At 48.0% G+C, this 27,267-nt stretch overlaps 1 protein-coding gene across 10 annotated transcripts in view; it reads left to right on the forward strand.

The window, feature by feature from the left end:
- Positions 1-27,267, forward strand: part of PDE1C (phosphodiesterase 1C) — a 1,636,609-nt gene that overhangs the window by 585,785 nt on the left and 1,023,557 nt on the right. For 2 of the 10 annotated variants that reach the window (XM_085607515.1, XM_085607518.1), the window contains exon 1: positions 21,748-22,981. The exons of 4 other annotated variants lie outside the window; for them this stretch is intronic. In XM_085607515.1, the coding sequence (XP_085463641.1) occupies positions 22,836-22,981 (146 nt within the window). In that variant the 5' untranslated portion in view covers positions 21,748-22,835. Of the gene's footprint in view, positions 1-21,747; positions 22,982-27,267 lie in introns of those variants that run through there. 4 more of the 10 variants (XM_085607523.1, XM_085607524.1, XM_085607517.1 and 1 more) reach the window with 3 other exon arrangements.

Genomic DNA, 27,267 nt, shown 5'->3' on the forward strand with positions numbered 1-27,267 from the left:
CCTGTTGATTACAAAGTGGGGCACCTACATAGCATAAGATCTCTTCCTGGATTTTATTTTTTTGCTGACACTCTTTTAAACAAAATCTTGTTTGTATGTCAAATGTTGTTCGCTAATAGTTCTCCCTATTACCATCTACTGCCTTTCTGTTTTGTTCAGTTCATCCCTATTTGTTGTTATTAATTCCTCTCTGTTAGAAATGGGGGTCTCTAGTTGCAAACGGTTTGCACCTTTGTCCAAATAGGGACCCTTGCTTCTAGTCAGGGAAAGGGGGATACACTCCCAAAATAACCCCTGCTCACACTCTTGGTAGCTTGGCATGAGCAGACAGGCTTAACTCAGAGGCAGTGTGTAAAGCATTTGTGAACACCTACAGTAACACAGTGAAAACACTACACATGGACACAACAGTTACAAAATAAGTATTCTTTATCTAAACAAGACAAACAACAAAAATCCACAATACAATATTAAAAATAAGACTTTCAAATGGTAAAAATAGTTTAGTTCAATGCAAGTTGTAAATGCAACACTTTTCCAACAAAGTACCTCAAATGCGAAACACAAAACAAACCAAAAGGTCGCAGGGAAGGTGATGCGTCGGTTCCTTGCTTCGGGAGAGGTGATGCATCGGTTCCTTACTGCAGCGCAGGGGAGGTGATGCGCTGGTTCCTTTCCAGAGAGGAGGTGATGAGTAAGTTTCTTACTGAGTTCCGGTTACGGTGTGACAAGATAGCGCCTCAATGCGATGAGACGATCCGTTGCAATGCGACAAAATGGCGGCTTGATGCGATGATCCGGTGTGATGCGTGCCCGTTTGCAGCTGCACTGCAGGTGCTGCGACAATCTTCTCGGCGATACGTCGGGACCCGTGTGGATGAGGCGCGCTTCTTCCTGGTTGCTTGGCGAGGCGTCGGAACCAAGTGCGGATGCGGCATGCTTCTTCCCCGTGACTCGGTGATGCGCCAGGAATCAGTGCGAGAGCGAAACGCTTCATCTCGTTGCGTCGCTCTTCCAGCTCCCAGCGACAAACAGTCTCTAGAGGTCCTAAGCAGCAGCAGGCACCTCATTGCAGGTTAGTATTCCCAGCAAGGAAATTCAGGGGAGCTGGTGGTGAAGTCTTGGTGTCCCTGAGACTTCAGAACAGGAGGCAAGCTCAGTTTCAAGCCCTTTGAGATCTTTTGTTAAAGCAGGTGACAGAGCAAACAGCAAAGTCCTTCTTCTTCTTTCCTTGGCAGCAAGCAGCCACTGCAGGCCAACCCCAAACAGCTAACAGCACAGGGGCAGTATTCCTCTTCAGCTTATCCAGCTCTTCTCCTTGGCAAAGGTTCCTCTTGATTTCCCAGAAGTGATCTAAAGTTCTGGGGTCTGGGTCCCCCTTTTTATACACCAACATCCTTTGTTCTCTGAAGGCAGAGAGTGCCTGTACCAGCCAAAACCAGTTCTGGGGGCACTTTGCAAGTGCACAACAACCTCCTTTGTCAGAGAGAGCCCTGGCTGCAGAAGTACCACAGGGGGCGGAGCCATCATTGTGGAAGGCAGGCACAGCCCTATCCAGGTGAAGATGCCACTCCTCCCACCACTCCAAATGCAGACCCAGCCTATTCAGCCCAGCCCTGACTCATCAGACTTCTGGAGCACAGCCCTCTCCCAGCTCCTGTCACTCACATGCCAGACATGTAATACACAAACCTATCAGAGGCATCCTGGATGGTTAGGCAAGAAAATACCCACTTTCAAAAAGTTATATTTTCAAACACAGAATGTGAAAATCACCCTCACTAAAAGATGCACTTTAACAGTCTGAGTTCAGGCATACTAAACTTTCTTTTCCTAGTTTGTTCATAGGGTCAGTTAGGTTTATAAGATGTTATAAACTAAATGCCCATTGGGAACAGTTAGCCATGCAATAGTGAAAAACGGAATTGGCAGTATTTCACTATGAGGACATGCCACACACATTAGGGCATGTCCTACCTTTCACATACAATGCACCCTGCCCACAGGGGTACCTTGGGCCTACCTTAGGGGTGACTAACATGTAGGAAAGGGAAGGTTTAGGGACTGGTAAGTATGTGCACTTGCCAAGTCGACATGGCAGTCCCAGACTGCACACAGGCTCTGCAATGGCAGGCCTGAGCCACATTTTACAAGCTGCTTCTGTGGGTGGCACAATCGGTGCTGCAAGAACGTCAGAAGCATTTGATTTACAGGCCCTGGGCACACATGGTGCACTGTACTAGGGTCCCTGAATAAAGTGATTGCATCAATTGATTTTTCATTTTAGCCCTGGTTCTCGCTCTCGTCTGTCCACTGCCTGGTTTGATAGGCCTGTTCTCAAGTCCCAGTTAAATATCCTGACTTTACCGCCCGAAGAACCACTTAAGTATCCTGACTTTACCGCCTGAAGAACTACTTAAGTATCCTCACTTTACCGCCTGAAGAGCCACTTAAATATCCTTACCGCCTGAAGAACAGGCAGCGCAAGTCAGGGCGACCTGCAGGCTTCCTGAAGCCCATGAGTTTATTAGTGTGGGCACTGCCCCTGTCGCTGTCCTGTGAACATCCTGTGTCTGTGTTAAATATTTATCGCCTCTGTAGCAACCCGCAGGCTGCGTGCCGGCCTGACCCCTGCCTAGCCTGAAATATCATCAATTTTGTAAGATGTGCTGTTAAAGAGAATAGGGCGAGCACAGTAATGGTGCTTAATTATACATTGATTTAAGTGATTTCTTGGAAACTGCAGATTCGGCCGTTTCTCCTTCGATCTCACCATCTGGCTCCATGGCACTGAGTAAGTGAAATAAAGTGGTCTGGACATTATAGACGTGTAGGTATATCAGTCCTATAGTAAAGGGCTTCACTTCTTATAAGTAAGCTAAAGCTATATTTTATTTACGGATTTATACAGCGCATAGCTGCCCCAGCCACGGGGCATCCCAGCTTGCCGTATTGATAATTTTATTACACAGGTGAAGTTCCATGTAGCTCTTATTTATTCATCTACCTTTCCCAAAGAAAAAGTCATTATTTCAGTCATTTATTCACTTTTTAGGTTTCTGCGAAGGCCTGGGCACTTTACTTCAATTGAACTTTTCATTTTCAACAGGGTCTTTTAGTCTTTATTTTCTTTAATTATCGGCTAGGCATCATTAAGGCAGCTCTGGGAAACACAGGGCTGCTTTATATTTACTGCTCTAGGTGTCTATGGTGTGAACTCGCTAGTAGTAAGGTCAGATTCACGAAAAATACACTTTGGCCCTCATCGCAAGTGGCCCAATAACTGGGGAGATTTTTTTATTGCTATATCACAAGAAAAGAGCTAAGATTAAAATAGAAGGAGGAGGGCTCTCCACTCAAAAGTATGCAACACTACAAACTCCCTTGTTCCTACACCCCTCTGTCTCTCAAAAACACCACCCTTCAAAAATACCAGTTATAGGGGCGGCTACCAGTATATAATCTGGCTCATAAGGGGTGTGTGCTCTTTCAAAAGTCAAACACTACCGCGTGGTGTGCCATAATAGGGTAAAAATATGAGAAGCATCACGTAAGCTACCACCACAAGCCTGTTGGACGACAGTCCCAGATGGCTTTGTTTTTCACCACAGGAGTGTGTACCTCCTTTGTGTGCAGGGAAGCAAGATAATCTAAAGTGTGTAGATAATGTCACCTTGTTTCCTAATGTGTCAGTCTCTTTTGAACAGGAGTGCTGGACTACACTCACTCACTGACGGTGAGGGACAGCAAGAAAACAAGGCCATCTGGCCTTCCACGCTAAATAGGGCGAATAGTCGGATGGCTTAACTCCGACAGCGCATACAGTTAGGTGAGATGACCTTGAATTTGGCAGGCAGGGTAATCCATCACAGTTGCCTGTCCAACAAACTCTAAATCAGCCCCAGAGGCCCACCTAATGCAACTCGATACTGACCCTGCCTACCGGGGGAAAGACCACCCCAAACCTTGGTCACCTCACCTATTCACCCTGCAGCCAACTGTGTTTTTAAATGAGAAATTTGAGATTCGCACCCTTGAGTCTCACTGACTAAACTACGCCTCTGCCTAGCTCTCCAGATTGCCTAAGGCCTGGAAGGGGGTAGAAAATATGTTCCCTACCCAATGGCTGAGAAAGGTCATCTACCCAAGTCATGCAAGACTACAGAAGGACAAGATGGCTAAGAATATGCTCCTCAGCCCTATGGTCCGGGAGCAAGTATTGCCTCCTACCCATTGCTTGATCAAGGCTAGAAATATTGTGATCCGTGGCCCTGGCAGGCTTGGTCAGGAAAGAGGCTTTTTCCATTACCCACAAGCTGAGCTTCCTGGCCAAACATATTTTCTTGATGCCCTGCCTTTCTCCACGGCCCTGACATTCAAGCTGAGGAATGTGATTAGGTTACTTCCTGCTCCTTAATGATGAATATCTATGCCAATTTTTTAGGGTCTGTGATGAGCTGCTCCTACTGCCCCATCTGAAGGGCAGCAGCTCAGCTTCTGAAAAAGCAAGTGTGGAAGGAGCGGTGGCAGCACGTGAGAGATAAAACGTCATGCACCATAAAACTTTCTGGAGTCGTAGACCGGGCATGTCAATGTTGTTTTAAGACTGGGGGAGGTGTCGGATGCCCTTGGTTTATGCCCCCCTCCATTTCAGTGGGGAGGTGCAAACTGGAGATGGCTGTCACTTCACTGGGTGGGGACGTGTGGGAAAGTGAGTGGTTGTGGTGTGTGTATGTGCGTGCAAGCTGATGTTTGCGTGCTATTTTTGGGGCTTGGAAATCTGGGACTTCTCCGCGGATCTCCCTTCCCACCGTTCATTGTAAAGCCAGGGCACTAGAGTCATGATGTATACATTGAATTAAAGAGTATGCCTATTGGCTTCCCTTTGAAAAGGTGACTTGGAAATACATGTCTACGCACCAACCAGCAGTGTAGTAGCTAAAAGGCGCACTGTACGGTCCACAGCAGACTAGGGCTGCTTTCATGATGAGTGGCCCGTCCATCAAGCCCTGTAAGAAGTCTTACTTTGTGGTGCCCCCTCATGCATCTCCATTTGTTGGGTGCTAGGCCTCATGACAGGGCCTCGTGCTTCAAGGTGCATATCCTGGTGACTGAGAGGCTTGTTGCAGGAGTGATGGGATCTAAATATAAATGGATATTGCATGATGGTTCAAAGAGCCAGTGAGTGGCATGTGGTCCCAAAGAAGTCACCAAAATATGAATACTTATACTGGTATAATAGGGAAGAGGAGTGTTTACAGGGCAAGAGCTCTTCCACGATTTGCATACAGAATGTGCATCTGGAGAGGATACAAGTACTCTGCAATATTGGCACAAATTATTCTGAAGCACTTGCATATGTTGTGACAATGCAAATGAGCTGGCTGCGGTTGTGCATTGAATTCTGGGATGTGCACCACACTTGCTTTTGGCAGCTAGCACTCTTCCTGCTTTTGCAACTCGAAGGCTTGAGGAGCAATCGACAGGTTGGATAAAAGCATGTCTTGAATACAAAGGTATAGGTTTTTCCCCATTGTAGCCAGGAGAAACTTGCCATCAATTATTAGGCTTTGGGAGCATACTCCCACAAACCCCATGGTCTTCAAAAGCATGGCTTTAGTAGCTTCACCACACTTCAATGGGTATTTACAATGTAAAGAAGGTGTAAAGCGGTCAGTAAGTTTATTTATTTTGAACATTTTATATAGCGCGAACTTGACCACCGAGGGTATCAGAGCACTTTACAGATTATGCATCACAAGGTAAAAAGCATAAAAAACAGAATAACTAAAACGACAAATTCAAAGTCAAAATTGTCCAGCAATCTCGTGAAGGCACAGTGTTAGACCTGGCACCATTGGCATGGGTCTCCCTTCCATTTTTTGCTGTTGCCTCTGATGTTTTTGCTGGTTTTAGATGCTTTGGGCACTGTGCCACTGCTATCCAGTGCCACAGTGCAAGTGCTCCCTTTGGTAAATTGATGTATGGATTAGGGACTCCATGATTGGCTTATTTGGTTTACTTGTCAGACCCTAGTACGGTGCACTGCGTGTGCCCAGGGCTTGTAAATCAAATGCTGCTGGTAGGGGGCTTGCAGCACTGGTTGTGCCACCCACAGAAGCAGCTTGTAAAGTGTGTCTCAGGCCTGCCATTGCAGAGCCTGTGTGCAGTCAGTGACTGCCATGTTGACTGGGCAAGTGCACCTACTTGCCAGTCCCTAAACCTTCCATTTTCTTCATATAAGACACCCCTAAGGTAGGCCCAAGGGCTGGGTGCATTGTAAGTATAAGGTAGGACATGCCCTGGTGTGTGTGGCATGTCCTAATAGTGAATTACAGCCATTTTCGTTTTTCACTATTGCAAGGCTACCTGTTCCCTATATGCCAGAATGGGCAGTTTGATTATAACACCTTATAATCCTAACTGACCCAGGGAACATGGTAGAAATTCGAGTTTAGTATGCCTGAACTCAGAATGATAAAATACATCTTTTAGTGAAGTTTGTTTTAACATTCTGTGTTTGAAAATACCACTTTTAGAAAGTAGGTATTTTCTTGCCTAACTATCCAAGCCTGCCTCTGCTGGGTAGTGTATTCCTTGTCTGGAGTTTGAGTGACAGGGGCTGGGAGATTCCAGGAGACAGGGTGAGTCAGCACAAGGCTTAATAGAGAGGTCTGCAAGTAGAGTGGTGGGAGGAGTTGCACCTGGGACTGAATAGGGCTGTGCATGCCCTCCACAATGCTGGCTCCACCCCCTGTGGTGCGTCTGATGGCCCTGGCCCACACTGTCAAAGGAAAGAAGGAGTCCTGTAAACAAGTGCTCCAAGACTGACCAGAATTGGTTTGGACTAGGCAAAGGCCTCTCTGCCTTCAGAGAACAAAGATAGTATGAGTATAAATACTGGGGCCCAGACCCCAAGACTTTAGATCACTTCTGGGAAACAAGAAGAACCTGTGCTGAGGAGAGGAACCAGAGAGGGAGACTGCAGGAGAGACTATCCCTATGCTGTGTGGTGTTTGAGGATTGGCCTGCAGTGGTTACCTGATTGCCAAAGAAAGAAGAAAGGACTTTGTGCTACTTTCATCAACTTGTAAGAAGCTCTCCAAGGGCTTGAACTAGAGCTTGCCTCCTGCCTGAAGTCTCAGGGATACAAGACGTCACCAACCAGCTCCCCTGTGTTCCCTTGCTGGGAATCTGAAGTGCCTGCTGTTGAGCTGGGCCTTCTGAGAGACTGTGTGTCGCTGGGAGCTGGAAGCTGGAAGCGCAACTCAAGAGGAAGAAGTGTGCCACCGTCGCAGCAGCAGTCGTCGCATCGCCAAGAAAGCGTGCCGCCGCTTCCGCTGTTGCCATCGCATCGCCGAAGGGCCTCACATCCCCGGAGAAGAGTGTCGCCGTCGCATCAGATGCCGTCGCATCACTGGAGAAGTGTGTCGCTGCTGCAGCAGCTGTTGTCGCATCGCTGAGGAAGCGTGCCGCCTACTGCCGCCTTCGCATCGCCGAAGCGCCCCGCATCACTGGAGAAGAGTGTCACCGTCGCAGCAGACACCGTTGCATCACCAGAGAAGCGTGTCGCAGGACCTGTTGCGGCTCAAGAAGATTCACCTAGTCGCCGCACGGCTGTCGGGCGTGCACACATCAGACCTTCGTTGTCGCAACATCAAGACGACACCATTTTTGTTCATTGCACCGGGTCGTCATCGCATCGCAGCATTGCTAGTCGCATCGCCACAAAAGCGCAGTAAGAAACAGACGCATCGCCTCCCCACGCGGTGAAGAACCGACGCATCACCTCCTCTCCGGTAAAGAACCGACGCTTAACCGTCCCCTACACAGCAGTAGGGAACCAACACATCACCTCCCCGGAAGCAAGGAACCGACGCATCACTGTTCTTGCGTGTAAGCAACCGACACATCACCTTCCCTGTAACTCTTGTTTGTATAGCGTTACGCATCCAAAGGTACATTGAACGTAAAGTGTTGCATTTACCATCTAAAGAGAACTAAGCTATTTCTACCATTCTAAAGTATAGTATTGTGGATTTTTGTCGTTTGTGTTCTTGTGTTAAGTCTATATGAAGATACTTATTTTTATAATACAACCTCTGTGGTGTCCATCTGTAGTGTTGTATTATTGTATGTGTTCACAAATGCTTTACACACTGAGATAAGCCTGTCTGCTCATGCCAAGCTACCAAGGGGGTGAGCAGGGGTTATTTTAGGAGTGTACCTGACTAGACGCAAGGGCCCCTATTTGGTCAAAGAAACATACCTCTGCCAACTAGAGACCCCCAAATCTAACACACAGCAAAACACATCATAAACAACAGATGGAGCAAAAAGATCACAGTCTAGAATTGTCTGACTCACTCATGATCAAGGTGGCTGGGGAACAGAGAACGGGTATGGACCCAGAATAAGAGGAAGGTGCCAGGCTAAGGCAGACATTTCTTCATCAGTAACCCTTTGACTTCTTTTTTTGAAGAAGACAGTAGGCGGGTTCACCCAGACTTCAGGGGAAAGAAAGTTCCAGATCCTCGGAGCCAACCCTGAGAAGGCTCGGTCATAGGTCTTTTTTTTTTCTTTTTACTTTGAGGGAGCTGGTGCTTCTGGAGGCTCTAGAACCACGGGAGAGTTCCAGTTTGTGCGCAAGGTACAACGACGTCTTGAAGTGGATGTCTTTGTGAGCCATGCATGCAATTGTTAGCTGTATCCGAGCTTCATATGGCAGCCAATTCAGTTCCCGCAAGTCCGGGGAGATGTGGTGGTATTTTTGTGTGCCAGTTAAGAGCCTTGCATCGGAGTTGAGGGAAGCCCTAAGAGGAGCCGTCTTAACTCTGGGCAGGCCACAAAGTGTTGCCCTACCATAGTCCAGCTTTGAGATCACTAATGCTTGAGCTGCAACCTTTAGGCCATGAGCCGGGAGGAAGGGTTTGAGCTTCTTAAAGTAAGCTGAGTTGGAAGTTCGCTCCTTTGGTGAGGGAACTGATGTGCTTCTGCATGTTCAGGCTTTTGTCTAGAATGATGCCCAGAGATGATGCCGAATCTACAAGGTGCGGTCTGCAGTTAAGGGCAGTCAGCTGATTCAACCATTGCTCCATGACGAGGGATTGGTTGTGGGGTGAGATCAGTAGGAATTTCGTTTTAAGAGCATTTAGCTTCAAGTGATTGCATGTCAGCCATCTTTGTGCTTCCAGCAGGACTGAATTGAGGGACTGGATGTCTTCGGGGGAGGCGATCTTCAGGTATAGTTGGGTATCGTCAGCATACATATGATAGCGAATGCTGGATGATTTTAAGATTTCTGTCAGAGGCTCCATAAACAGGTTAAAGAGCGTGGGGGACAATGGTGACCCTTGTGGCACCCCCAAGGTGACTGGTGCAGGGTGGGACAAGGATTGGTTGACCTTGAAGCTTTGGGATCTGTTCTGAAGGAAGTACGAGAACCAGCTTAATACTGGCCCAGACAGCCCCATCCTGTGCTCTAGGAGGTCAATTAGGTGATCATGTTTGACAGTATCAAATGCTGACGAAAGGTCCAGAAGGATCAGTAAGCACGACTCATTGTGATCCAGCATTCTAAGCGCATCATCCACGATGTGCGTTAACGCCAACTCTGTTCTATGACCTGGGCGGAAACCAGATTGGCATTGATCAAGGAGTTGGAAATGGCCAATGTGATGGCAAAGTTGGGCAAGCACACATTTCTCCAAGAGTTTTGCCAAGGTGGGGATGTTAGTGATTGGGCGAAAGTTAAGAAGGTCCGTGGGATCCGCATTTGGTTTCCTTAGGATTGGGGTAATTTGACATGCTTTAAGGCAATTTGGAATAGCCCCTTGCATAAGCGAAGCATTGACGATTGTCGTCCAAAGAGTTAGTAAGGCGGATCTCACTTTAAATTACTGACAGGAAGTACACAATGGAGTGTGGTTCTAGTGTGCTCAGTGCTTAATTTGTAAAAGAATAAGTGACCGAGCCCTAAATTTTGCTAGACACTCACAGCCAGAGCTTTTGATGGTCAGGGAGCCGAATATCGAGGCTCCATAGTTTTGATTCCAACTCATGCCTCTTTAATCAACCAGTCTCATTCTTCTCACTTTGGCAGGTTTTTTTACCCCTGATTTTTCCATTTGCCACTATTGCTCCATCTTTCTCACTCTCCTTCTTTCCTTCTTTTGTGTTTTTCTCTCTCTCTCTTGCTCTCAATTAAAGGCCCCCAGAAATAAGTGCCAGTGGGCCCCACCTGCATCCACCGGCTCAAATTAAGCACCAAGTGTGCTGATAAAAGAGAATATTTTCGGCTCATTCTGTTTGATTTGGCACCACAATACTGTAACCAAAATGTAGTTTGACTGAAATAGTGTCCTAAAATGTCATCACTTTGGAGTTAATATAGAACATCTCCTTTAAGTGCGACGATGTTTTACAATATTTCTGTCAGACAATAGTTTTGCTAACAATATTCGGATATACAGCCTCGTGTATAGAAGTGGCATAGTAAGTGTGCCATGGGACCTAGTACAAACAAGGAAAAAGGACTCCCTTACTCCTTGACAGTTAATAAAAGACATAACAGCTTCATTTACACTCTGCTTAAAATGCCGATAACACAGGACAACTGTGTGTTTAGGTGTCAGAAATGGGGCTTCTGGTTGGCTAGGGTAGGTTACCTCAGCCAGGCAGAACCCTCCAATCTAGTCAGGGCAAGTAAGTTACACACTAAGGATAAACTGTGCTGACCCTCTCGTAGCTTGGCTCAGAGCAGGCAGGCTTATCATCAGAGGCAATGTGTAAAGTATTTGTACAACACTCGCACACAGGAAATCACTGAAAACACAACAAAAAGAACCCAAACAGTTGTAGAAAAATCAAGCAGTGCTTTTAGAAAGATCAGATGGGCTTCATTTCGAGCCTTTACAGGAATTTTCTATGATACCACTGGGCTCAGTTGGGAATCTTGGAGAATATGTGATCCCCGACTGCGAGGAGCACTGTCACATCAGGACACTTGAATCTGGTTCCAACAGGTATGGGTAAGTCCCCTGTGTGGAACTCAACACAATAGTGCCGGGACTGCTTGGATTATGGGCCAAGGTAATTCACAAGTTCACCCCTGCTCTGAGGAGTGCTGTCACATCGGCCACTCACCAGGCTGTACCAGCCCGATCCCCAGTTAACACAACATCACTCTGACGCTTGAGCGCGGGCTGAAATGGCAAAGTACTCAGTGGGAGGCACTGTGCAGCCTCCAAGGTTGCTCAGGCCAGATGAGGAAGCCCTTAGATGCGTGAGGCGCAGCGTGACCTCCCAAAGCAGCTCTGATCGGGTTTTGAGACAGAGGAGCAAAATCTTCTGGTTCTACTATTGCCTTTGTGTGAGGACTGGGGTTCGCAAAGAGAGGCGGGCCACAGAGCACTCACTCTATTGGAGCCTCTCGTGGGATGGTGCCTCTATAGTTAGTGCGGCTCTGTCCGCAGTTGCTGGTCACAACGTTTGCTGCCTGTAGATCCCAAATGTATTTCTCCTTAGCCACTCCTTACAAGGGGGAACAACGCTATCCTCTCGGCATGGTTATGGAAGGGAGAATAGCTATGAGGGAAGCAAAAGGGGGCAAAGCAATCACTGCGCTCAGGTGCTAGCGGGCACTGAAGAATGTCACCGCAGCACAAGGAGCAGCTTGTCTGGAGGGGTGCTGAGCTTGCTTGGGGTTGTTGTGAGGTCCAAGATGGCCATGGGGACATTGAAGAAAACCGAGGGCAAGCAAACTAGCCCGTGGAGTCACTGTGGGGTACACTTAGTTCTTTCCTTGCAGGGTAACGATCAGCAAGCAGCAGGGCAGCTCAGCAAAGCAGGACAAAACAAGTGCACAAGCTATCCCATTGACCTATTACCTGTTAAGGAAAAGGGTCACGTTAGTCCAATACATTACAGTAAATAATTTTACATTTACTACACCTGCCTTCATCCGCATTCTCCTATCCTCTGTCGCCAGTCAGTTCCTGAGTTGAAGAGAAAAAGGTAAAAGAGGATAGTGGCCCCTTTAGCCCCCCCCCCCCCAGGTAAGGGCAGAGGGACCCCTTTGGGTCCTCAGATGTCATCATAGTCATCTTCATTGCCTGAGCCTTCCAGCCCCCTTGTAAAAGTATAAGGAGACCCCTTTGGGTCCTCAGGTGCAGTGTAGTCACGCAGGAGACAGTGGATCAACTTTCGTCAAGCCAGGGTCGATGTCTCTTTCCCTACTACCAGGCGGTATTTGGAAAACTGAAGAATATCTCTAAAGCAGCATAGGAGCCTCCAGCAGGTGCAGTGTAGTCACGCAGGAGACAGTGGATCAACTTTCGTCAAGCCAGGGTCGATGTCTCTTTCCCTACTACCAGGCGGTATTTGGAAAACTGAAGAATATCTCTAAAGCAGCATAGGAGCCTCCAGCAGTCCTGGAGTTCCCCGAGTGAGCGTGTCCCTGGGAACAGACTGTACATCACACAGTCCACAGTGATGCAGATGGTGGTATCCAGGCCCTAAGCTCCGTGCCTAGGGCCTTCAGCAGGTCCTGTGTATACGCGCACTCCCAGAAGAGATGGTAGGTCATCTCTCCTGTGGTGCACCCTCTCAGGCAGGACTTGTATCGGTTGAGCCCTCTTGCATGCATGAAAGCTCTCACTGTCAGTCCTCCTTGGATAGCCATCGAGGCGATGTCCTTTTGCTGGTTGATCAGGTGCTTGGAGGCGATGTTCTCCCACATGTGGTCCTCTGTGGCATATGGGAAGGAGCCAATCGGTTTGGTGACGTTCCTTGCACGTATCTGCCGTTAGACGATCTTCGGAGTCCAAGTGACTGGGGCTGCAGCCTCCAGACTAAACTCCTTGATGAACTTTTCCACTTCTTTGTAGAGCCACAGGATGTCCCAGTTATAGGGGATGGCACTCACTCATTCTTCCCCTCCGAGGCACCACCACTTTGGCAACAAGGAGAAACGTGACATCAGAATGCTGGCGTGGCTCTCATCTGCCGTCCTCAGGGTGCTCCTCACGCAGTGTCACATGAAGAATCCCCTCAGGATGGTGGCGATATCCAGCACTCCCTTGCCTCCCTTGTCCTGGGTCTTGAACATCACCTCCCTCTTCACTCTGTCCATCTCCGAGCTCCAGCTAAAGTAAAAGATCATTCCTGTGATGGCCTTGGCCGTTCTGGGCTGCAATGGCCACACTTGAGTGACATACCAGAGCACTGGCAGGGTCTTGTTCTGCAGGACCAAAGACTTCCCTTCGATCGCCAGCTTCCGGAGAATCCAGAGCCCCAGCTTCTGCTTCGTCTTTGCCAATCTCTCTTCCCAGGTCTTCTCTGCCGCACCATATCCGCCAAACCAGACTCCAAGGATCTTCAGGAAATCCTGCTTGATGGGAATGGCAGTGGGTTTCGGGTGTGTGGCCAGTGGCCATAGAGTAGGGTTTCTGACTTGTCGCTGTTGATCTTCGCTCCTGATGCCTTTCCAAATCCGATACAAGTCCTTTCCAGCTCTTTCACAGACTGCCCGTCTACAGAGATGTCGTCCATGTAGAGGGCTTGAAAAGAAAAGTGAAGCAATTGCACACTCCAACCTCGGACACAATGCTGAAAGCCAACAATGTATCACAAATACACCAAGTTGCTCAAATATTTAATCCATTTATTCCAGGTACTCCAAGATATTCCTCTTGATTCATCAAGTTACACGGTAATCAATCGTATAATTAGCTTCTAAAACGGCAGATGTGCCTCAGGCCTCTTTCTGTCGCATGCCTTATACAATATTCATATCCTTAGTGATTATTCTCCAATGCATTTCGGGCTTAATTTATAGCCCTTCTTCAGGGATTCACTAAAAGTTTAAAAAGACATGACCATTAGATTATAAGTCCCAACTGCATTACGCATTTCACAAATTACTCATTTACGTAACCTCGACTTTTTGATTGACGTTTTCCCGCTATACGTATTGACATACTTAAACTAAGCTCCCCACTAAGTTCCCAACCGTTGTTATGCCACTTTATCATATGAACACATTATACCACATTTAAATGACCAATTTCCCGTTTGTTCACCCCTGTATCACAAGCTTTCAAATGCTACCGAACTACCTTCCTTCCTACCTTTTGATATCTGTCATTGGGGACTTTCATTTTTGCAGTACAGCTTTGTGTTTAACTTCCAATGTCCTCATATTTAAACTAATACTCTACGCACTCCTCCCCTTCAATTAACCAATGGCGTTACCCAGCAGTTACACATCATTACTCGCCTAAACTACAACTCCCATAATGCAAAATATGCACGTACGATCATTTCATGGGTAACCAATGTGTCAATCATTTTGAACTGTTTAAGCTTTAACACGTATGCCCGACCCTCCCTTAAGAGTGTACATTATACGTCAAACCAATTTTTTTTTAAAAAGTCCAATTCCGATATGAGCAAATTGTCAATTACATGGGATGGTAATAAGATGTCTTTTGACATTGCGAGTGTCAACTTTTTAATCGCCATGCTCGTCAAACTGCCGTTGTAAAAGGATAGATGATGTTTCAAAGTCTTATCGTGTAACATTGTAACTTAATTTCATATCCAGTAATCGTGGGTGCCACTTGTATCAGGACAGAATCAAAATTACACAGCGAAAGTTTGAACAAGTGCACTCCGTGGTAATGTAACTTCAATAATTCAACCATGGTTCAAAGGTAAATTGCGTGCAGCCCGACCATGGCCTGCCCTGGAGCCACGTGTTTGAAAACTTGAAAAGAAAACTGAAACAATTGCACACTCCAACCTCGGACCCACTGCTGAAGGCCAACAATGTATCACAAATACACCAAGTTGCTCAAATATTTAATCCATTTATTCCAGGTACTCCAAGATATTCGTCTTGATTCATCAAGTTACACGGTAATCAATCGTATAATTAGCTTCTAAAACGGCAGATGTGCCTCAGGCCTCTTTCCGTCGCATGCCTTATACAATATTCATAGCCTTAGTGATTATTCACCAATGCATTTCGCTGTCCATGTAGAGGGAGCACATCACTTTGCCCTTTCCGTTGCTTTTCTGGCACCGTCACTCCTCTGATGTTCCTGTTCTGTATGATGTCTTTGGCAAGGAGCTCCTTCACCCAGATGAACAGAGGATGGGAAAGCAGGCAGCCCTGCCTCACACAAGACAAGATGGGAAAGGGGTCGGTTTTCCGTCCATTAACCAACGCTGTGCTAGAGATATCTCTATACATTGTGGTCACCACGTCGAACGCCTTTTCCTGGTCCAGGCTGACCAATGCTATCGGAACCTTGCGTCCCTTGATGTACTCGTTCGTGTCCCGGAACAGGGCCAGACTGTCTGCGATTTGCCGACCTGGTATCCCACTGGACTGGTCAGGGTGAAATAGCTTCGCTATCACCTTATTAAGGCAGTTGGCCATTACCTTTGCCAGTGTTTTTAGTCCACATTGAGGAGCGATATGGGCCTCCAGTTCTTGAGGTCTTCTCTCTGTCACTTCTGCTTATACAAAAGCGTGCCTTCACACAAGGATTGCAGCATACTGCCCTTGCCCACTATTTCCTCATAATTGTCCAGCAAGTCTGGCCCAATCATGTCCCACAGTTCAGCATAACGTTCCTCTGGGAGACTGTCATTTCCAGGCGCCTTGCCTCCCTTAGAGGGCATAGCGGCCTAGTGCAGCTTCTTAAGGGTGAAGGGCACATTCAGGCCCTCTCTCTCTTCCTCACCCAGTGTCTTTGAGATGCCCCCCAGGAAACTGTCCTCCTGGTATCTCTGTGATGATTTTGGTGAGGAAAGCTCACCATAAAAGTCAGTTATGACTCATGGCATGCTCCGTCCCTCTTTGGAGGTTGCCCTCCTAGTCCTGAAGCTCTACCAGCAGTGTGTGGGCAGAGTGAAGTTTCATGAAGAAGAACAAGTCGCATTTCTCATCCTTCTTGAGGTTCACGGTTCTGGTCCGGAAGATGATTGTCTTGGATTCTTCCCTAAAGTTCTCTGTGAGCCCCTTTCGGGTTTCCTCCAGTTCGTCACCCATGTCCCATCCCCTTGCTCTGCAGCCTCTTGAACGCACTCTTCTTTTCCCGTACAGTAGCTCTGCTTGCATCCTGGAAGAAGCTCTGGAACCTGTCCTTTGCCCATTCCCACCACTCGCCAGCAGAGTGAAAGGACTCCCTCATGTCTCTCCACCCTATATACGAGACTGAGATTTGCCACTAACTACTTGTTTTCTAGCAGCGAGCAGTTCAGATTCCATGATCCTGAGCCAGTGGGGAACTTCCCTGTAAGTTCCCCCTCGAAACTGACAACTCTGTGGTCAGAGAAGTGAACGGCGATCATGGAGCTTCGGCCAGGCTTTACCGTTGGGGAGGTGAATAGGAAGTAAATGGGGCACCAGTGTGCATGTCCTCAACCACTGCAGTTGCCATGGGTCCGACCTTTGAACTGCTGGCTTCTCACTGGGTTACCCTGGGGATTTCCGGTTTCCTGCAGGTGTTCCCTGTCCTGAACCAACTAGCAGGCAGCAACTGCCTGCTGTGCAAGAAACACTGCTTAAACTCTCCCAAGAGCTAAGGTGAGGTTTATAGGTGTTTCCACCTAAGCATAAGTCCACTCACGAGAGGTCTGGGTGTCTGACAGGCCTTTGAAGTATGTTAGGAGGGTTGTTAAGCCTCCAGCATTAGTCCACCCAAACACCAGGTAAAATAGAGTAACTAGGGAGTGCAATGTTACCAAGCTCTAAGAGCTGACCACAGGTCCTCGGGGGTACTATTTTGCACTCCTAGTGAGCAAATTGACACCAGCATGCTGGTGTCCTTCCTCCTGCTTCCTTTAAAGTCAGGTGGGCTTTTCCCGAAAATTTGCATATACAATGCAAATTTACTTCACTCAAAAGTCAAAGTTGTAGATCCAGTAAATATCAAAATTTCTCCTACTTGACAGTATTTTCACTCTTATAAGAACAGATACTACATTTGATTGCAGCCTTTACCCCAGCATAGTTTTTTTCTTGATCCAGTAGTATACTTATCTGATAGGGCCAGAGCTATCATACATATTCTCCAAAATGCCTTTGATGCAGGGGTGACTTCAAAATAGCCTTCAGAAGTGCACAGGGATCCCCTTCAGCCCAGTTGTGGCTCCACACTACCAGTAGGGGGTAAATCAGGACTTTGTGTGAGAGTAGGGCACAGCCTATTCAGATGTAAGTGTGAACCCTCTCAGTCCAGGTCAGCTATCAGTGTGTAGTTGAATGCAGATGTATCGCATCATATTCAGCCCTTCCTGTGAGGTAGCAGTCTAGAGAGTATGCACAAACTGTAGCTGTCACCCGGCCCAGACGTGGATTGGAGACAGGCTGCAGGCACACAGAGCTAAGTAAGGAGCAGAGAAGTGTCCACTTTCTAAAAGTGGTATTTCTAAAATAGTAGTGTTAAATCTAGCTTTACCAGAAAAAAGGATTCATCATTACTTTTCCAACCATACCAAACATGACAAAGCTATTCTTCTCTGATCAGGAATTGCCACTTAAAAGCATATAAGGGAATTCCCAATGGTAGCCTATGGAAAGAGTAGGCCTCAAAGCCGTGAAAAACGAAAGTAGCTGTTTGTGACTGCCAGAACATCTAAAACTTAAAAGTACATGTTCTGCCTTTTAGTTACCCAGCACCCTGCCCTTAGGTTCACCTAGGGCCTACCTTATGGATGACTTATTTCTAATAAAAGGGGAGTTTAAGGCTTGGCAAGAGGTTTTAAATCTCAAGTTGACGTGGCAGTTAACTGCACACACAGGCCGTGCAATGGCAGGCCTGAGATAGGTTTGAAATGTTACTTGGGTGGGTGGCACAATTAGTGCTATGGGCCCACTAGTAGCATGTAGAGTACAGGCCCTTGGTATAAGATATACCACTTAACAAGGCACTTATAGTAAACTAAATTTGCCAATCAGGTATATACCAATGTCACAATGTTTTTAGGGGAGAAACACATGCACTTTAGCACTTGTTAGCAGTGGTAAGGTGCTCAGAGTCTTAAAGCCAACAAAAAGATACAGCAAAAAGTGGGAGGCAAAAGGTTGAGGGAAGACAGGTCCAACATCATGGTTCACACTTTTTCCCTATTTCCACACCAGCCAAGAAAGATGTGTGTGGCCGCGCTGTTAAAAGAGACTCTCAACTGCGTCTTCTATGTTTGGAGGGTTTAATAAAGTTGGTTGCAGTTCAGAGAAAAAAAACACACAAAAAAAAGGGACAAAGAAATCAAATATTCGAAGTCTGAAGGTTCTGGCAGGATCCTTTCTTCGTGTCTCCTTCAGGTCCTCTTCTCTCCCCTCCGTTTAGAGTTCCCCTCCTCCTCTCTCTCTCCTTGCCCTCGGTAAAAAGAAGAGGACGTCAGGTTAACCAGCTGCATCTTGACAGCGTTTCCCGACACCACACCCACATGCTCAGTGTAGGCTAGCCAGTCTGCTGTCTCTGCAGGAGTTAGGGTGCTCTTTTACTCCTGGGGGCCGTGAGATACTTGGGTGTCCTGGGGGCTTCCCTCCCACCACTGCCTGAAGAGAAATTGAAATATCGGCACTTGCCTGAAGCCACGGCCCTCCAGGGTCGTGGCAAGGGTCCTCTCAACGTTCTTTGCCTCTCCTGGGCGTCCAGGTGCTTCTCCGTGGTCTTCCTCCGCTCTCTGCTGGTGGTGGTTCTCAGGGTCTCGGGATTCCCGCAGCGCTCCTCCGTCACTGCAGCACTCGTGCTCCACTCTCTCTCCCTCCTGCTCCTCCACGCTGGCGGCGTCTTCTTCCTGGTTCTCTCTCTGTGTCCGCCCCTCTGAGTTCCCTATTGGATAGGACTCCGGCGTCCTCGTGATGTGTACACCAGCCATTAGACAATTCTCGCCGGGTCTCAGCAGGAGGAAAGGCGCACCCATGAAAAGGTCCCCGGGAGTCCGCGATACCAGACCACAGTGTGGCCAATAAACCCACAAGAAACTGCATATGCACTCAAAGATGGGGTTTTTCTATGTATTTGGCGCACACTGACTACTTATACTGAATCACAAACTCTACATAAATGGTTAATGAGCTAAAAATTACTGCATTATGTAGCCAAGTATAAATAATGCTGATTTTATGGATGAAGTGGGCTCCTTACAACCATGAGCTCTGATGCCACTGCACCAGCTAAACCATTGATAGCTATGCTGTTTACAGACAATTAGTTGGGTGAAGGGAAAAAACACCAATGTTGGCTTTAGGAATACAGCGTTGAAACTGGTGTGGGGTTTCTTGTTTTTCCATTCAAAGGAGACATGACCTTCCATTCAAACTGGAGTATTTCAGTTGGAACAGGACCAAGACTGATTTGCAAATGGCTAATACCTGTCTCTAGTGAGCAAATAAATGATGAACTCTAATGGGGGTCCAGCAAATAAACGATGAATTCTAATGGGGGACCAGCAAATAAACGGTGGACTCTAATGTGGTCCAGAGAATAAACAATGGACTATAATGTGGTCCAGCGAATAAACAATGACTATAATGTGGTCCAGTGAATAAACGATGGACTCTAATGTGGTCTAGCGAATAAACAATGGACTAAAATGTGGTCCAGTAAAAAACGATGAATTCTAATGGGGGTCTAGCAAATACATGGTGGACTATAATGTGGTCCAGTAAATAAACGATGGACTATAATGTGGTCCAGTAAATAAACGATGGACTATAATGTGGTCCAGCGAATAAACAATGGACTATAATGTGGTTCAGTGAATAAACAATGGACTATAATGTGGTTCAGTGAATAAACTATGGACTATATAATGTGGTCCAGTAAATAAACGATGGACTATAATGTGCTCCAGCATAATTTCCAGCAACTGAGATCATTTCAAGCAGTTTATACACCACTTTTTAGCTTTTCGCACTTTGGCCCTAATTATGTGCGCCCTATATCCGTTATTTCCCCCGCATACCTGAAATTGCTGATACTAAGGGTCCCAGTCATTTAGGGAGGGTAATTATCAGGCATTACAACATTTTGGGGGATGACATGTAGAAATGAGGACCATACTGGTTTATTCCCAATAAAAGGATACTTTTAGCCAGGCCTTGTCTGTCATAATACCATGTGCTCTCCCCCTCACAGCAATGACGTGGAAGTGCTAAAGACAGGCACAAATTCAACCATGTCGAAAGAGAATACGCAGATTGGCCCCCTAAGAATACAAAAAAAACTTGATGCAGCATTACCTCTCTAGCTTGAAGAGCATCATGGAAGCGTCCATTCATGCTGAGAGAAAGTCTGTTTACGCGACGCATTATTGCCAGCTGTTGACCTAACACAACTGTAGAAAATATGCACAGACTGGAGACCACAAACTACACATAAAATAAAAACATGCCCTCTCATTCAGTCTGCCATCTTGCTCTACTGTCCCTGGCTGCGATAAACAGATCTGAGGCCTTGTCTGCAACAAGCTGCACATGAGCTAAGAGCAATTGACTGCTTGTTTGTTGTTGTTTTTAGTAAATAAAAAAAATCTGGGGCACTAATTCACTGCTCTATGAAAAGGCTTTTCTGTGTGCCTGTGGTGCAGTGGACACATGAGGTAATCCGCTAACAACGGTGGCTGGCAGCATCTCTGCCACATCTGTGCCGCCCTGACTAGCAGACTACCAGGCAAGGTTGATGCCTGCTGAAGTTTGGATTTTGAGGCCCAGCCTTTCTTTGGACCAAATGGGGATATTTCTCAACTTTTAATATTGACTATCTGTTCCCTAGAATGGGATACAATCCAAATCGAGAATCAATTCACAAATAACATTCCCTATCTTTTGACCCAAAAATGTTTCTCTCTTGGGTGTTTCCAAATGAGATGGCATGATAGTCGATGTAGGTTCAGTGGGGTCCAACTTAGGGCCCTGCTCATCCCTGCTCAGGGGCTAATACAGGCCCCTGCAGCCTCTGCAAGCCTTCATGCTCCCAACCCTTGAAAGCACCCGCATTCAGCCCAAGGCCAATGAATGTCTGTGAGATATAGGAGAATCGGGGGTCCTTGTCAATCTGCAGGAGGGGCATCGTTTTACGTTATGCCACTGCTCTGCTACAAATCCAGTTAAATGGTTCTGCTCACCAACCCCTTGCCTTGCAGGTCGGTTCTACATTTTAATCCCGCAGGCGCAAAAAAACATACAACTCCGCTTCTCTGATCCATATGTGAGTCGCCACCTTCACTTCTACCACACAGCGCCTTGAGGCAGCACAGCGTTGTACAATTGCATTCATGAAATCGTGTCTCTCACAGCTCGGAGGCAGGGCTGTGAAGTTGTGGCCCTTTGTTTTTCATAGCCCTCTCTCCCAAGTAGCAGACGACGCGTTCCCAGTTACTGCTGGGTGTCTCTGTGTGAACATGCGACGTCTCTTAGCCTCTGAGATTCTGTGTCCCTGGCCGGCATGTGGCGACGACGCCTCTTTTCCCTCTCTCGCTTGCCAATGTTCCCTCCTGTCAGTTGTGCTTCTGGCAGCGCGGGCAAGGCTTGCAAGGAGGGGGTGAAGTCCCGGGAAGAGGTAGCCTTGGACAAGGGCAGGGAAAGGAGGGCGCCCGGCTAAACTGTGACGGGGGTACGTACGAGAGTTGAGCGAGAGTGGGGGGGGGGGGGGGGATACCAGCGGGTGACGAGAGTGTCGTGAATGGGAGATCGGGAGCCAGCAGGAAAGGAGCGAGTCCAGTCACACTCTGAGGGGGGTTTCTTGACAACAGTGGGACGAGAGTGCAGGGGTCCAGCAAGGGAAAACGCAAGAAAGGGGGTTGGGAGGACGCCCAGTCCCACAGTGTAACTTGGGGTAAAAAAAGAGAGAGGGGAGAGATAGAAGATCAGAATGAGATGGAGTACTGTCAGATTGTGACAGGGCGAGGAGAGACAAACCGAGAGAATCAGAAAGGACAGGGAACGAGCAGAAAGTGACGGTGTGCTGTCAAAGTGTGGTGGGAGTAAAGAGAGGGAGAGAGAGAGAAAGAATAGGGGAAGGGCAGAGAGCGCATGGTGTCAAAGTGTGGGAGGAGTTGAAAGAAGTGAGGAAGAGGAGATGAGAGAAGGGAGAACCGTCGCACTGTGATTGAGGGTGAGGGGAAGGACAGAGGATAGCGGGGAGAGAGGCCGCGCTCACAACCTGTGACAAGAGATTAGGAGTGGGGAGCGGAAGCTAAAACAAGAGCAGGGGGTGGACGAAGGGTGCCAGTGAGCCCGCGACAGGGGTTAATGGGTGAGGAGGGACAGCGGGAGCGCAGGGGAGGGAAGAAGGGAGATTAGTCACGCCTCGATAGTGGGTGAAGAAAGTGAGGAGGAGGTCTGGGAAGTGCATGGAGAGAGGGCGCTCTCTGAGTGTCACAGTGCGAAGAAAGTGAGGGAGAGTCGCGGAGCCGCGGGTGACGCCTCGAAGTGCGCCCCGGGGTGCAGAGAGTGTAGCAAGAGGGAGCGGCTCGGGGCTCCCTGGTGCATTGCGCCTCGAAGTGTGCCAAGAGGTGCTGCGGGTGCCAGGGACGGCTCGGGACTCCATTAGCAGCCGGTGCGCCCTCCATCCCCGACAACGACCCTCCATCCGACTGACTGATTGTGCGCCGGGCTTACAGTAAACAATCCCGAGTGGTGGCTTTCAATCTGCAGCTCAGAGTAATCCTCAGGGGAATGGCGGGCGGCGGGCGCCCCCAGTGCCCACCTGGAGCGCGCCCCGGCCGCACGCAGCGCCTCTAACCGGGGAGGAGCTGCAGGGATGCGCGCTGCCCCCGGACATTGGTGAAACTTGGCAAAGAGGGGCGCGCGCATGCGAGCCGGAGCCGGACCCCGAGTCCCGAGACCCGCCGCAGCCATGGAGTCTCCCACCAAGGAGATCGAGGACTTCGAGAGCAACTCCTTGAAATACCTGCAGCCAGAGCAGATCGAGAAGATCTGGCTGCGGCTCCGGGGGCTGTGAGTATGGCACCCCTGCCCCTCGCTGTGTGTGTTGCGTCCATGCTGCCACCGCTGGACCACTCCACGCCCCTGTGTGTGTCCGCAGCATCACCCACCCCGCTTCCATACCAATATCACTTACCTCTCTCCCATTAACTGCAATGACTGGCTTACATCACCGCTCTAATATTAACCACAGTGACTGGCTTACATCGCCTCTCTCCTATTATCCCGAGTGATTGGATCAAACTCACCTCTCTCACATTAACTTGAGTGACTGGCTCACATCACCTCTCTCACATTAACTTGAGTGACTGGCTCACATCACCTCTCTCCCATTAACTCGCGTTACTGGCTTATATCGCCTGTCTCCTATTATTTCGAGTGACTGGCTCAAACTCACCTCTCACATTAACTCGAGTGACCTGCTCATATCTCCTCTCTCCCTTTAATTCAAGTGACCGGCTTATATCTCCTCTCTCCGTTTAAGTGGAGTGACTGGCTTACATCATCTCGCCCCCAGTAACTCGAGTGACCGGCTTACATCGCCTCTATCCTATTAACTCGAGTGATCAGCTCACTTCCCCTCACTCCCCTTAACTCAAGTGACTGGCTCACATCCCCTCACTCCCTTAACTCAAGTGACTGGCTCACATCCCCTCACTCCCTTAACTCAAGAGGCTGGCTCACATCCCCTCCCTCCCTTTAAGCTGAGTGGCCGACTCACATCCCTCATCTCCCTTTGACTCGAGTGATTGGCTCACGTCACCTCTCTCCCATTAACTCCAGTGATTGTCTCACATCACCTCGCTCCCATTAACTTGAGTGACTGACTCACATCCCCTCACTTCCTTTAACTCGAGTGACTGGCTCACATCACCTCTCTCCCTTTAACTCGAGTGACTGGCTCACATCACCTCGCTCCCATTAACTCGAGTGACTGGCTTACATCACTTCGCTCCTATTAACTTGAGTGACTGGCTCATATCCCCTCACTCCCTTAACTCAAGAAACTGGCTCACATCCCCTCCCTCCCTTTAAGCTGAGTGGCCGACTCACATCCCCCATCTCCCTTTGACTCGAGTGATTGGCTCACATCACTTCTCTCCCATTAACTCCAGTGATGGTCTCACATCACCTCTCTCCCATTAACTTGAGTGACTGACTCACATCACCTCTCTCCCTTTAAGTTGAGTGGCTGGCTCACATCCCCTATCTCCCTTTAACTCGAGTGATTGGCTTTCATCACCTCACTCCCATTAACTCGAGTGACTGGCTCACATCCCCTAACTCGCTTTTAACTCGAGTGACTGACTCACATCACCTCTCTCCCATTAACTTGAGTGACTGGCTCACACCCCCTAACTCCCTTTAACTCGAGTGATTAGCTCACATCACCTCTCTCCCATTAACTCGAGTGACTGGCTTCTTAAACAGTTAGATCATTCGTGGACATGCCAATAGACCATGCATGCTCAAGCAACACCCAGACATTCTAGCACAGGTTAGCTTGAACACTAAACTCAGGAGGGTAACATGACACATGAGCCACACTTGAACAGAAATCTCATGCCCATCCACGGCAGGTTTGAGTGGCTCCTACAGTCCTGTTTTTTTTCATGGCAGGTTTGAGTGGCTCCTACAATCCTGTTTCTTTTTCATGGCAGGTTTTAGTGGCTCCTATAGTCCTGGTTTTTTCATGGCAGGTTTGAGTGGCTCCTACAGTCCTGTTTTTTTTCATGGCAGGTTTGAGTGGCTCCTACAGTCCTGGTTTTTTCATGGCAGGTTTGAGTGGCTCCTACAATCCTGTTTCTTTTTCATGGCAGGTTTGAGTGGCTCCTATAGTCCTGGTTTTTTTCATGGCAGGTGTGAGTGGCTCCTACAGTCCTGTTTTTTTCATGGCAGGTTTGAGTGGCTCCTACAGTCCTGTTTTTTTTCATGGCAGGTTTGAGTGGCTCCTACAGTCCTGTTTTTTTCATGGCAGGTGTGAGTGGCTCCTACAGTCCTGTTTTTTTTCATGGCAGGTTTGAGTGGCTCCTACAGCCCTGTTTTTTTTCATGGCAGGTTTGAGTGGCTCCTACAGTCCTGGTTTTTTTCATGGCAGGTTTGAGTGGCTCCTACAGTCCTGTTTTTTTCATGGCAGGTGTGAGTGGCTCCTACAGTCCTGTTTTTTTTCATGGCAGGTTTGAGTGGCTCCTACAGCCCTGTTTTTTTTCATGGCAGGTTTGAGTGGCTCCTACAGTCCTGGTTTTTTTCATGGCAGGTTTGAGTGGCTCCTACAGTCCTGTTTTTTTTCATGGCAGGTATGAGTGGCTCCTGCCGTCCTGTTTTTTTTCCGTTCAATCTGACACTGGCTGTTATGACTTTTTCTTCACGGCTGGTGGACTGCAAAAGCAAGCTTACAAACTGTTACAAAAAAACAGGACTGGCGAGCTACATCCAGGTGGCATAGGGTAACTCAGTGTCTCGGTCTGTTCGGTCATCCTGCAGGCGGGCATTCTATTCCCCGCTTCCACTGGTGACCAGACGCCTTGTGTGATTCGGAGCAAAACTCGTGAATTCTCTGGGCCTCGTCCTCCCAAGTGCAGACATCGCTCAGAAATAATTAGCTTACACGCGGTGCAGTAAACTGCTTGCCCATAACTTCGCGGCACACGCCACTGCACATACATTAGGGGTGCCATGGCCTCGCATTTAGGAAAAACCTGGTGCACAGGAGCAGATTCTGCCTGTGCACTCTTCAAGAGTATAACACCACAAGAGTCCGCGGGTCGATGATAGTCTAACTGAGACAGAAGGACAACAGACCAGCATACCACTTCGGTGGGTGATGGGACTTGGTCCTTTATTTAAGGACTTTGTGTTTGAATATGCTGGTCTGTTGTCGTTCTGTCTCAGTTAGACCATCATAGACCCGCGGACTCTTGTGTTGTTGTAGTCTGAGTGATTTGGGGATTTGTCCGCGCAGGTCTTTAAATTTCCCTTTGACCCCCTAACCTACCGTTTTTTCGAACACTCTTCAAGAGTAACATATACATTATTAATGTGTGCAGGTGTTTGTATGTATGCTTCCTCGCCGATGTACAGCTCTGTGAATACATCAGAGCCTTCTATTAACTAAATGTATGGCACTCAGTGTATCGAACGCAGACTTTCAGAGATGACGCCAATTGAAAGTGTAAACTGCAGGACACGCACGGAACTCTGCAGCCGGTGCATAGCCCGAGTGAGCCTTCTGTTCTCTGTTGGTCTTTGACAAAGCTTTCAGAGTCCCATCAAAACGACATGGGCCCGAGAGAAAGGGGGGGGGGGAGGAGGGGGGTGAACCCCTTCCCCACCGGATATTTAGTGTCACGTGGCCGTAATTGGAGTTCAGGTGAGCCTGTAAAGAAATGCCTGCTCCCTGCTGCAATTACACCTGCGGCAGCAATGCCAATCAGTGGCTACTCCATACTGTTCGCAATGAAAAGAGCGCGCGCACACACACGCGGATATCGTAACGCAAAACACACTTCAAGGACGCCACGACGCTGTTCCTAATCGACAGGCACACGGGGCTGGTGTTTGGTTGGCAGTTCTTATAGTAGGTTGGGTTCAGATTGCTTGTAGGAGGTGCAGCGAGCTTACCTGTTTCATAGTACGAAATCTATTCTTGAAAGCGCCTAGCTAAAAGCCATATTTACTGTGTCGTATACAAATAATATAAATAAAACAAACAAACCAAAAAAATAATCACATTTTATAGGAGGGGGCAAGGTGTTGAGTTTCTGTCCAGAGTTAATAAAGGGGACGTGCTGGTTAAATAGGCATAGACAACATTTCCCAGGCACGGCCAGGAACGCAGGGCTCGCGCCAGTAGCTGAAGCAGGCAGAAGGACCCCCGCGGCCCCACGTGTGCAATCCGTCGGTGTCTTTGAAACCGTTGTTCAATGTCTTTTTGTAGTAACGAATGTTTGGGGGTAAAAAGTGCATTCACGGATGTGCACCTGGGGAAGGCAGGTTTGGGAAGAAATTGTGCTTGTGTGAAGTGTGAGTGTCTTTTGAAACTGTGTGAAGTGAGTGAAGAGCCTACGCGTTTGAAGTCAGCGTGAATGTGTGTGTTTCTGAGTGTCTGAGGAAAGATTGTGTGTATGTATGCACGCGTGGCTGTGTATGAAAAAGAGTGCACACATGTGTGCCTATTAGGAAAGCATTTTCTGTGTGACCCAGAGACTGCATGCACCCGCAGACCCCTTCGAGAAGTCCCATGCCAGGTGTCAGAAGCCATCATGTCCTGTTTTCTTTCTATGTCCTCTGGTATTTGT

Source organism: Triturus cristatus, chromosome 5_2, assembly GCF_964204655.1.
Source record: "Triturus cristatus chromosome 5_2, aTriCri1.1, whole genome shotgun sequence".
NCBI classification, from domain to species: domain Eukaryota; kingdom Metazoa; phylum Chordata; class Amphibia; order Caudata; family Salamandridae; genus Triturus; species Triturus cristatus.